At 34.2% G+C, this 12,675-nt stretch overlaps 1 protein-coding gene across 9 annotated transcripts in view; it reads left to right on the top strand.

The window, feature by feature from the left end:
- Positions 1-12,675, top strand: part of AP3B1 (adaptor related protein complex 3 subunit beta 1) — a 204,739-nt gene that overhangs the window by 117,180 nt on the left and 74,884 nt on the right. For all 9 annotated transcript variants that reach the window (XM_036307709.1, XM_036307711.1, XM_036307712.1 and 6 more), the window contains one exon: positions 3,022-3,163. In XM_036307709.1, coding sequence (XP_036163602.1) covers positions 3,022-3,163 — 142 coding nt within the window. The remainder of the gene's footprint in view (positions 1-3,021; positions 3,164-12,675) is intronic.

Raw genomic sequence — 12,675 nt, 5'->3', positions numbered from 1 at the left:
AGTTTATTTAGAAAGTTACAGAGATAGAAGAAGTGAGCCAACTGGGCTGCATAGGCTCAGGAAACAAGTTACAGAGACAGAAGGGCCCTTGGAGCTCTGGATGGAGAATGGCACAGCTAACAAGCTTTGGGGGGATTAGAAGGGGGAGGGGAAAGTTCCCCTAGGCTCCTGAGAGGGAGTGCACCTGCTAGGCTCTTTGCCTTGAGGGTTTTAAAGACTGGGAATTTAGGGGAGATCTTGGGGAAGCATCTCAATAGGATATTCATCAGCTTTATGCTGATGTGCCAAAATGAGATTTATTCCCAGTGACTTCATCTGTTCTTGGGTATGATGGGCACAAATGGCACTAATTGGATTTCTGTTATCTTCCCTTTGGTTGGGAAGAGAAGTGTAAACCATTAGCACTAAGTGTCCTTGATATACCAGATGGCTGTAAGCTGTTTGTCCATTTAACTGTCTCAGTTTACCTATTCTGCTTGTCCTGGCTTATTGGCCTGTCTCATTTCTTTCTCAGAGAGGTCTATCTCTGAAATCTGTTAAGGTTGCTGAGGGAGGTCAGTTGGTCTTCAGTAACTGCTTCCTGCTGACAAGGGCTGTAGTCCTTGCACATATAGGGCATGGAAATCTTTTCCTGCCTGATCTAAGTGAGACAAGGGAATGGGACCCCAGACTGGAACAGTCTGTTAGCTGATTCTTCCAAAGTATTGATGGTCCAGAATCCCCAAAGCATCATCGTCTTAATATCTAATTGTTATATCCAGAATCAAAGTTGGTAGATTGCAACATATTTCATTAACTTAATCATGTAGTCCTGATACTAAGTCAGTTCAGTGAAATTGTTGAGTCTCAGTTCAGAAGAGAGTGATGTAGGTGGGCTCCCAAAGTGAGACTGATGTTGTGTAAACAAGCAGTCAGGTATTTAATAAGGGTGTGCCTCTGAAAACAGAAGGAAAAAGACAAAGGTTAATGACCAGAGCAAATTACAAACCAGTTTCTAAGTCTGTAAGGCTGTCAGTTGAGATTTTTAGATGTAAGTCTCAAAGTTGTTTTATTTTCTAGAATGAAAGCAAGCAGTGACAATCTGATAGATTCTCTTTATCTGCATATCTTATTTGAATATCTCTGGAGATGTAAATTCTGCATGGTTTACATAACATCATTTATGACGGTTATGAATGAGCTGTTGTGGCTATTTCTCAAGGTTATATCAAGTTCTTTGGCTATAATTTGCAAGTACAAAGCTCAGAAACAAAATTTTTAGTTCTCAATAATTCCAAGTCAAAGGATGGGATAGAAAGGAAACATTAGTTTGGAAGGTTATAGCCAAATATTAAGAAAACAAAAAAATTCATAATTCAGTTCAGTTTATGGGTGACAAAATTTTGAAGACAACTAACTAAATTAGATTCTAATATTCACAGCTATGTATTACAGATTCTATTGAAACAGTTTTTCCCCTTAAAATCATCCTCATTTTTACCAAAGAGCCAAATTATGACCAATTTGCTGCATTAAAGCCAGCTTCATTTTGGCCTGATTATTTGCATAAACACAAGAAGAATAGTAATTTATCATATAGGCTCTCCTAAATCTTCTTTGCTGGAATCTTTTAAGGAATCTCCAGATTGAGCTTTAATTAACCCTCAGGGTGAAGAACCCAAGCTACACAGTTGCCATCAGGCTTTGCCTGCAATACCTATAGGTTTGGGCAAATTCCTCAAGTTCTTGAGATTCTTTCTTTGCCATCTCCCAGGAAGGCAACCTTTGTTGAGATGCCCCCCGACATGTTCTTATGGCACACTATACTTTATTACTTACCTTACTTTCTTGTCAATGGCACCTTACTTCTCTGTGTCTTCAGGGACAGCAGACTGTGTAAGGCAGGCACGTGGAGATCATCATTGTTATCCTCAGCACCTAACAGTGCAAACATTTATTATCGATAAAACGTCTTTCAGAAATAAAAATACTTTTTATATAATAAAAGAATATTTGAAATCAAAAGCAAATATTGTACTTAATAGTTTTCCCCCCATTTATTTGTGGGCAATCAAATATGTGTTAAATGAGAAACAAAGTGAATGAATGAATGGCATCAGCACTTAGATTTGATCATGTGGTATTTTAAAAATTTATATTTAATTATCCTACTTTTTTTAAAGTAAGACTTAAGTGCATTAGAAGAATTCTCTTTTGAACTGGGCAACATTTTCTCATATGATATGTTTTAGGGTCACATTTGGGAACATAGGTAAATAATTTTCTTGGACAGAAAATTTATAAAATGCAAGTCTATATTAGCACAAGTCCATGTATAAATACTTAAACTTATTAACAAACACTTAATAATTTGAGACAGCTTTTTAAAAATCAGCCTAAGTATCTTTAAAGTCATTACTGTTAGCACTTAATATATATTCCTGGTAAATCAAACATTTAATTATTAGTTTTTTCAATTTAGGATATAATTTTAGGTTATTTTATGATCTTTTGCATTTGAGATTGTGTGATATGGTATAATTAGTTTTGAATGGGATCTAATTTATTTGATTGTAGATACTATAACCTATATTATTAGTTCACTATATTCTGGGATTTTAAAACCATATTATCGTCTATCAATCTATCTATTTAAATATATTTTTATTGATTTCAGAGAGGAAGGGAGTGAGATAGAAACATCAGTGATGAGGGAGAATCATTGATCAGCTGCCTCTTACTCACACCCTACTGGGGGATCAAGCCTACAACCTGGGCATGTGCCCTGACTGGGGAATCAAACCATGACCTCCTAGTTCATAGGTCGATACTCAATCACTGAGCCACACCAGCCAGGCCATCATCTTTTTAAATACTAAAAAGAAGTGGTTCTCAGTGAAATACTCTTCTCTAGTGAATGTTAGGATTTATAGGCAAACTGGACAAATGTCAACATTTGTCATTTGATTTTTTTCAAACTACTTAAACTTGTTTATATAAAGGATTTAAAGTTGATATTTCAAAATTTATTCTTCTACATAGTGATTCTGAAGGTGGGGAGACGGAAAATGAAAAATCTGAAACTTCAGATTCTTCCAGTGGAGAATCTAGTTCAATAGAAGACAGTTCTTCAGAATCTGAATCAAAATCAGAAAGTGAATCTAAATCCAGAAAAGTCACCAAGGTAAGAGGTTACACATTTGTTGTAATTGAAAGTAAATGTTTTCATAGCCTTTTCCCAATTAAGAATAAATATTTCTGAAAATAGTGTTATAGAAAATCCAAGAATCTAAGAAAGGAATTGAATATTGTCACTGACAACTAAAACACTATCTTCATGCATCTGCACCTCTGATTTTATATAATTTTTTTCTAGGTAATTGCTTCCCTTATAACTCAACCCTGCAGAAAAGTTAGAAACTTTTTTTAACCTCATCATTTGCCATGAAATTAAAGAGCTCAGTAGTTATGAGTATGGCCTTTGTTGTTCTTGGCTAGGATGTGACAAAGGAGTCTTTGCTAAAGGGGAAGTAAAAGGAAGTGCAGAAATAGTATTGAGCAAAGGAATATAAATGTAAATGTGGCCTATGAAATTGAGACTAATAACCTTTTTTAAAATATCAGGTATTTTGGATAATATTTTCAAAGCTTTAATCAGAGGATATACATTCCTTAACTAATAAAAATTCAGTAGCCATGTATTTAAAAGCAAAGGAAAGAACCATTTATGTAATAGAATGTTATACTTTTTGATATATTTTTAACCTTGTCTGCTTAGCAGCAAAAAAAAAAGTATAAATTGCAAAAGTGCTATTATTAATACAAAATTCAAACCTAATAAATATCTTTCTGATCTTTAGTTATTACTCCCTTCCTATAAATGGATCATGTTGATTGTAGGCTTCAAATGCATTTTTATTTTGTTTTTAAACTTATTAATTTTATGTGTGCGTGTGTGTGTGCGTGTGTGTGTTTAAATTGATTTTAGAGAGAGGGATAGAGAGATAGAAACATTGATGAGAGAGAAACATCATTAATTGTCTGCCTTCTGCATGCCCCTACTGGGGATGGAGCCTGCAATCCAGGCATGTGCCCTGACCAGGAATGGAACCTTGACCTCCTGGTTCATGGTCTGATGCTCAACCACTGAGCCACACCAGCTGGGCTCAAATGAGGTTTTTAAAAAATAAACTGCATTCTATATGTTGAAAATGTGGTCAAGTCTTATCTTTTAAATTGAATTCAATTTTTTTTTGCTGAAGAAGAATTCAATAAGACAGCATTTATTATTGATAAAACATCTTTCAGAAATAAAAAATACTTTTTATATAATAAAAGAATATTTGAAATCAAAAGTAAATATTGTACATAATAGTTTTCCCCCCATTTATTTGTTCTCTACTTATCAGTTTCTCATCGGAGTAGCCAAGGGTGAAAATAAATCCACTGAAGTATATAATTGCCCTCCTCTATTCAGAGATTTATTGTTAAAGAATAAGCATGTTTAAAATTAATATTAGTCTTACCATCTTTCAAATATCCTTGCATATAGTAAAACCTATTTTAAATTTGAATTTATATTCAAAACTTGTCTCTATATTATATACTAAAGGCCTGGTGCACAGATTTGTGCAGAGATGGTCCCTCGGCCTGGCCTGTGGGTATTGGGTCGAAACCGGCTCTCTGACATCCCCCAGAGGGTCCCGGATTGCAAGAGGGTGGTTCTCAGGTGATGCACCCCGGAATCAGGCTCCCTCCTCTCTGGTTTCGGGTGAGTCACCTGAGAACCTCAGCTGCCAAGTCTCCACAGCTCAGTGGCTCCTGCATTGAGTGTCTGCCCCCTGGTGGCCATTGCACATCATAGATACCGGTCAGATGGTTGGACGGTCACTTAGGCTTTTATATATAGAGATATATCTAAGATTTTTTTTCAAAAATTTACATAAAATCTTAAAGGTTTATTAACCTGACCTTGTATAAAACTTATTACATAGTGAGTTTGATATCCTCTCATTTTCTACTTATATTAAATTACAAAAAGCTTAAGGTGTTATTTAAAATGAAATAAAGGGGCTTTAGAAATTAACAGTAAGTATAACCCAGATTAAGAAGTCAGTGTTTTTAAAAATGACCAAACAAGAAATCAGTGAATGTCAAGCAGGTGGAATTAAAATGAGTTATTCTTTTTTTTTTAATTTAAATTCTTTATAGTTTAATGTATTACGAGTTATCTTATGAAGTTTTGTAAAAGTTGAAAAATTAGTGCCTGTATAGTATTGGAAGCAGGGGTTTAGAACCCCATTAAAAAGCCACAGAGGTACCGCAGATCAGCAGTTCAATTTAGTTCTTGTTTGTTAAAGACTATCAATGATCAGATTGAATTTCTTTATAATTGAAAATATTTTACTGTAGAATATCATTATAAAATTTCAAAATATTTCAATGATTCAAGACTCTTGAGAAATTCAGGCTTTATTCATGTTGTTAATAGTTTTATGTCTATGTGTTTTGCTTATGTAGCTTACTTTCTCTATAATAGAATGCCTTTTCCTGTCTGTAATAGACAGACACAATGGGTTTTTTTAATTTATTAGTTGGAATATTTTCTATCTTGGAACCCCGTAACTATTTTTTTTCTTTCTACTTTTTTCTGAGTGATTTGGAGTCTACCATGAAATTACAAGTATACCAATTTTCTAATCATTGGCAACTCTGTAATTATAGAAGAGTCCTTCTTGCACCAAGTGTTGTGGCTTCTGCTATAAATTATGAGTAATAAAGGCAGATTGTGGGTACTTTACATTAATTTAGTATGACAGTATTTTAGTTCTGAAAATTCATAAGATTTAAATCTGCAGCCAAACTAGATCCTATACTTTTACTTTTTTTCTTTCATTTCTTTTATTTGGACAGTGTGTTTTGGGAATACTGAGCACGAAAATGAGAACTTGAGGTACCTTGAATATGGTGGTCCTATGGGTTAGGCACAGTGTTGTACTTGTTGGGCAATAATATCTTTATCCTTTGGTTTCCTCATCTATAAAGTAGAAATGCTGATACCTACTTTACTTCTTTCAGGTACTGTTATAAAAAATCTAATGTGGAAAATCATTGTAAAGCACTATATAAATATAAAACATCAGTGTTAACTTTTTAAAAATCCTCCCCTGAGGATTTTTTCCATTGCTTTTAGATAGAGACAGGGGATAGAAGAGGGAGGAAGAGAGAGAGAGAGAGAAAGAGATATATATTTAGAGAGATTGATATGAGAGAGACACATCGATTGGTTGATTCCCACATGCACCCCGACTGGGGCCAGGTCATGAACCTGTAACCCTGTTCCCTTAACCAGTAGTCGAACCTGCAACCCTTAAATATGTGGGTTGATGCTCTAACCAATGGGAAACACTAGCCAGGGCAGTATTAACATATTTTTACTTGTACATTAATTCCATGAGAGAGCAACAATATTAGCATTATAGAACACCAATGCTAAAAGGAACCAACATTTTTTAATAATTCTTATGTTTTCTGTATGTTTTTTTTCATCTTTTTATACCATTTAAGTTATAAGTCAACATTCAGGGATGACCCCTTAAAGCTTGCAGCTTGTGATCTCATCCACTTCCTGCAGAATACTGAGCTGCCATATGCTGTGTCTCCTACCACTCTCTGCTCTCTAACACACAATCTGTTTACCCTTATTTTTCTTTGAATACTGATAGCTCTGAGTAAGTGACCCTATCCACTGAACCAAGAATAAGTCCTCCTTCCTTTTGGCCTTGTTTTGTTGAGAATCATCAGCTTTCTTTGCACCTTTAGTCTTTTTCTTCCATAATGCTTCCTCTGCTAACCAAAGCACTCAAGTTTTTACCAGCATTTAAAGAGAGAGAGGGAGGAGGGAGTTGAAGAGAGTCAGAGACAGTGAGAGTGTGTGACAATGAGAGTTTAGAAATATAATCTAGATATTCTCTGTCTACTGCCTCTTAATTATGTCTTAGTCCCTTTGGAATTGGTTTTCACTTTTATCACTTCTTACAGATACTGCTCTGAAAAGTCAGCCGTGATCTTCCCCCAACCCAGTGGCCTTCTCTCAGTAATTATCCTTCTCGGAACTTTCATGACTCTTCCTCTACTGCTTGAAACTCTGCATCCTTTTTCTTTTGACTTGTTTGACCTTTCAGTCTTTTGATTGCTTCACTTTTACCACCTTCTGACACCCAAGTGTGAACATTGCCCCAAAGTTAGTGCTTAGTATATGTTATTTTTCAAAAATAGTATGATACATCATCTGTATATATGATAGGATTGTACACTTGAGACATGTATAACCTTTTTAACCATTGTCACTCCAATAAATTTAATTTAAAAATACATTACATTAATAAATAAAAGTTAATGTGAAATATTTTGTTTTGTCTTTTTTTCTCTACAATTTTTCCTATTGTGAGACCTATTCACTCCTATAATTTTAACTAAAACTTATATGAAGTCTTACATAATAACATTTCTAAGTCCCTTCAACAGCTATAACATTTTTCCCCAAATTCAAGCCAATTTCTTAGATCTGTCAGGAGCCACTGGTTTCCCAAACCTATCGATATAGCCAGAAGGACACATGCTCAGCCATTTGGTACCAGACTTTTTTCTCCCAGATCTGTAGCCCCAGAATTGTCTTTGATTCCCCCCTCATCCTACATGTTCATACAGTTGCCAACTCTTAGAGTTTCTGTTAGTTTTTTCTCATACCTGTTTCTTCTTTTTCTACCACCACCATTCTAGATCAGTTCTTTATTACCTCACTCGTAGACCATTGCCATTGGTCATTTGCAGAGCTTCCCCAATCCCAGTCCTTCTGTGCAGCTGCCAGATTAATGCTCACATTACCTATAATGTGCTCCATTATCATTCAAGTTCAGCAAATCCTCAGACTAACATGTCCAAACCTTCCTTTCTAGACTTAATCTCCTTTGTGTTCCCTGTGTTCGGATCCCAATATACTATTTTTTGTTCTCTTAACATGCTGTATACTTTTCCGTTTCTATGTCTTTGTTCTTCCTCTTACACTTCTCTTATTATAGGAAATACAAGCTGAGGAGAAAGTGGCCCCTTATAAAAGGGTGGTCCCTCCACATGTAGTTGGGAAAGACTGTATGGAATAAAAACCATTACTGATGAGAGAGTATTACTCATGTGAATGGTGTAGGGACAGTCAAATGGTAAGAATCTCTGTTCTCTGTTGAATTATGTTCCTGAAGTGTTTGTCATTTGACACCATACCCGAGCAGATTCATAGGACGCAAAACCATAGTCATACATTCTGGTGTTATGTTTGTAAGATTGTATTTTTTTTTTTTTTTTCAGAGAGAGGAAGGGAGATGGAGAGAGAGAAATATCAATGATCAGCTACCTCCCGCACACCCCCTACTGGGGATCAAGCTCATAACCCAGGCATGTGCTCTGATCTGGAATTGAACTGTGACCTCCTAGTTCATGGGTCGACGCTAAACCACTAAGGCACATTGGCCAGGCTCTTTGTATTATTGATTGAGAGATGTCCTTAATTGAGATCAGATATTGTCAGTAATGACCAAAGAAAGTTACCTTGTTTTTCAGTTACAATTATTTTGATGGGCAAGCACATTTTTATTTTTAAGTGTTTGTTTGTGAAATATCTATAATAGAGAAATATTTTGAGTCTAGTCCTTTTTGTGAAATAATTCTTTTGCCCCAAATAATTGGGTTTAAAAAATTTTTGGCATTTGGTCTGAGATAGATTATGGATAAGAATGGAAAGAACTGCCCTAACTGGTTTAGCTCAGTGGATAGAGCATCGGCCTGCGGACTCAAGGGTCCCAGGTTCGATTCCGGTCAAGGGCATGTACCTTGGTTGTGGGCACATACCCAGTAGGGAGTGTGCAGGAGGCAGCTGATCGATGTTTCTCGCTCATCGATGTTTCTGGCTCTCTATCCCTCTCCCTTCCTCTCTGTAAAAAATCAACAAAATAAAATAAAAAAAAAAAGAATGGAAAGAACTATTTTCTACCCTATTTGAGATGTAGGAAACAAGTTTTACTTGTATTTTCACAAGTATTTATGTATGTTGCAATTATATAACTTAAGTGAATATCGTAGAATATTGGTTTTTTACTCTTGAAATTCAAAGCTTTGCCTCTTTAAATTTATATCTTTCCCAGTTTAGTTGATGACGTTTTAAGTTCTCCAGAATAGAAATATTATTTGACTTCAATTGAAATCTTTAAATAATAGTAAAGTCCATTAAGCAAGCTTTCTTATTGAAGTAGATATAATTTAATAGGGTAGATTTGTTTAACAGTTTAGACTAATTTTTAACTTACAAAGAAGTCTTAATGTATTGATAATGTACTTTTTTGTTTTAAAGCACAGTGTAAGTGTGAGCCTCAGATTTTTAAAATCAAAATTGTTAGATGATTTGAAGGCAAGAGAGTCTTTAAATGGTACTTGCTTGGTAATTCTAATTGAAAATATTCCATGCAAATATCTTGCTCAGTGAGGCTAAAAGTTAGCCTTGAATTTTTGTTGATTACACAGCACGGCATGGGTTTAACAAACTTTACATACTTAACCTGTTCTGTGGTTTAAATTTCAAACCTCTTTGCGATAGTTTCCTCTTAGGGAGCATATTTGGTGCTTGTCATGTAAGATCTTTTTTTCTCTACTTGCTTTTTTAAAAAAAAATCAGCATGAAAATGAGCATGCATAATGCATAAAAAATCTTTACAGATATATTTACAGATATAATACAAACATAATTTTGTTTGTATTATTTGGAGCTTAATAAGAATTTCCAGGATCTTTTATTATTTGAAATGACATATATTAAATAAAAAATTAGTTTCTTAACCCTGTAACTTTGTATTTCATTTTGAGAATGTTGATGTGTTGAGGTGTATAATCGAATACCATAGAAACAAAATGGGAACTTGAGGGTGATGAATTGATAACTAGGTATTTTTGTAGTGAGATTTTAAGATCAGTTACTGTTGTCCTTATAAAAGACTAATACAGTCACTCAGCTGTTAAAAACCTAATTCTCTATTTAAAAAAATATATACAAAAACAAATTATCTGTGTTTCTGCCTGATATCTTCTCAAGTACTAACACAATGGAAACAGTGGGTGATCTGTCAATGTGTTTGGTTTGTCAATGATGGTTTTGTATAAATATTGGGAGGGTAAGGAATAAAATTCACACAGTAAAATATGATTTCATCTGCCTTTTCTCTGCAGCTCCATGGCTCATGCTGCGGTGTGAAATTCTCATTTTACACACTTTGCAGGCGGAGCACATGAATTATGCATTGAGCAAGAAAAATCTCCTGCCTCAAGTCCTATATGCATTTACCCAGGTTCTGTCTCTATTACCAAGATGAATTGCAAATGGAGAAATGTTTGATGGAATAGGGCTCTTAACTTCTTTGTTTAGAATTCAGATTTTTATTTTTATAGTAGATCCTTTAAGTATGAAAATGTTTTGAACTTACTATGGATTTTTTAAAATGAAAAATGAAATATAACATAAGAGAGGAATGCCAAGCATATCATGAAGCTTTTTATAGCCTTGATTCAAAATGCAAGGCTTTTTCAATTTAGTAGAAATGACCATTATCTATTGCTAATGTTGTATTTCAGTCATTGGTTATTTGCTGTTCTCAGAAAGTCAATGAAATTCTGTCCTTTTGAGAACCATTTTTTCTTTATGTTTTAGGTTTTAAACCAATTTCACATGCAGCTCTGTCCTGTGTTGTATGTGACCTGATGTGTATTTAATAGATATTGTTACAAACTCTTAGCTGTGAAGTAGAAAATAAGGTATAGACTTGCCTGCAGTTTTAACTTTATCTCAATTGGAAAGGTTTCTAATTTTTCAGGTAGGGAGGTTACAGTTCCATAAAGACAGTCATGCACCATTGTAGCTTATAGGAAGCTACACCCATTGTGCTCAGCATAGCATGTTGATAAGTCACAGGGTGATAAGCTCTTTTTGTTATACATTCTTTCTTCACAAGGATGATATTGTAGTTGAGATGACATTTGCTTTCTGAGCCTGTTTTTGTTACTTACAGCTTTTACATTTCAGCTTCAAAACTAACATTTCTTCTTTTTTTTCCCGTACCCCTAGAAATTGTTATTCATTTGAGGTGTGGGGAGAGGGGTAAATGCTGTTTATAATAACTAATGAAAATTAAAACCCATCTAGTTGATTTGGAGTTTTCGATGGCAGAAATAATTAACTTGAAAAAAAATCAATGCAGATGTTTTTATTTAGTGTTTTAATATGTATTATTGTGTGAGTCTTGAAAATATTTTTTTCTGAGTATTGGCAGTAGGGGAAAAATAAACAGAACTTAAAATCTTTTTAAAGTGTTACCTAACATGAAATTTGGTGTATTGCTCTTGTTCATGTAGGCATGGTGTAGTAATAGCTTGCTAAATTTTCGTGGTTAGAAAAAATACTTCAAACACATTTGTAATAATTTACATATACAATAAGCTATAAATTCCTTTGATAAATTATAAGTTATCTGAAGTAGGGATTATGTCTGTTTTGGGTATGTTATTTCCATTGCTTAGCACAGAATCTGATACATATTAAAAATTCTATATATATCTATTAACGAATGAATGAATGAATGAATGAATGAATGAATGAATGAATGAATGAACAAAACAATTTAGCAAAAACTTAAGTTTTGGCCTTTAATTTGAGAAGATTTAATGCAAAAAGAAGGTAAACATTATAAAGAGAAGTGATGACCTTGATTCAAATACATCTATTTAACACCCTAATCTTTGTTTGTCTTTAATTGTTGATGATGCTACTCCGTACTGCACTTAATTTTTTTTTTTAAAGATTACACATTTTTTTCTGAATCTCTAAGCAAACTATGTATACCTCAGGCTTAGAGACACTTTTCTAGTCCATGGTTATCCAAGTTTCAAAAATATAGTAGACTGAATAAGCAAATCTGAGGTAGAAGAAGCCCTAATTATGTGCAGGTATGTTTTGAAATACTTCTCTCCCCAAAGGAAAACAGTAAAGAAACTTAGTGAATTCTTTTCATCCTAAAGAGCAGGAACCTGAAAATGTCCGGTCAGGCCCACTTACAGATTTTAATGAATACCTTTGGCAGAAGAAGTCTGACACAACCAACCCCGTGTTGAAATATTAAGTACCTGGTACCATGTATGTCACAAACTACATCTCAGCAAGGCTGAACTATCACATGCTATTGACCATCTCATATATTGTTTGTTTTTTTCTTAAATCAACTTGCTTAAAAATTATTTTCAAAAATATTTGTACTCTTTCTAACAAAGAGCCACATTACTTTTTTTTTTTTCTTTTTTTTAGAGAGAGAGGGGAAGGAAGAGAGAGAAACTGATTTGTTGTTATACTTACTTATGGATTTGTTGGTTTCTCCTATGTGCTTTTACCGGAGATCAAACCCTCAACCTTGGCATATTGGAGCAACACTCTAACCAACTGAGCAACCTGGCCAGGGCCACGTTACATTTTTTTTTTTTTTTTCACGTTACATTTTTTATGTTAGCAAAACGTTGTCCGATTATAAAATAATTCTTTCCCTTTAAGTTTTCTTTTGAAGGTTCTTTATAATCTTTAAACACAAAATATTTTAAAATAATTAACAG

The sequence above is a fragment of the Myotis myotis genome, unplaced genomic scaffold (assembly GCF_014108235.1).
Source record: "Myotis myotis isolate mMyoMyo1 unplaced genomic scaffold, mMyoMyo1.p scaffold_m19_p_5, whole genome shotgun sequence".
Classification (NCBI taxonomy): domain Eukaryota; kingdom Metazoa; phylum Chordata; class Mammalia; order Chiroptera; family Vespertilionidae; genus Myotis; species Myotis myotis.
Note: the sequence above shows the minus strand (reverse complement) of the source record. Positions and strands in the feature narration are given on the sequence as shown.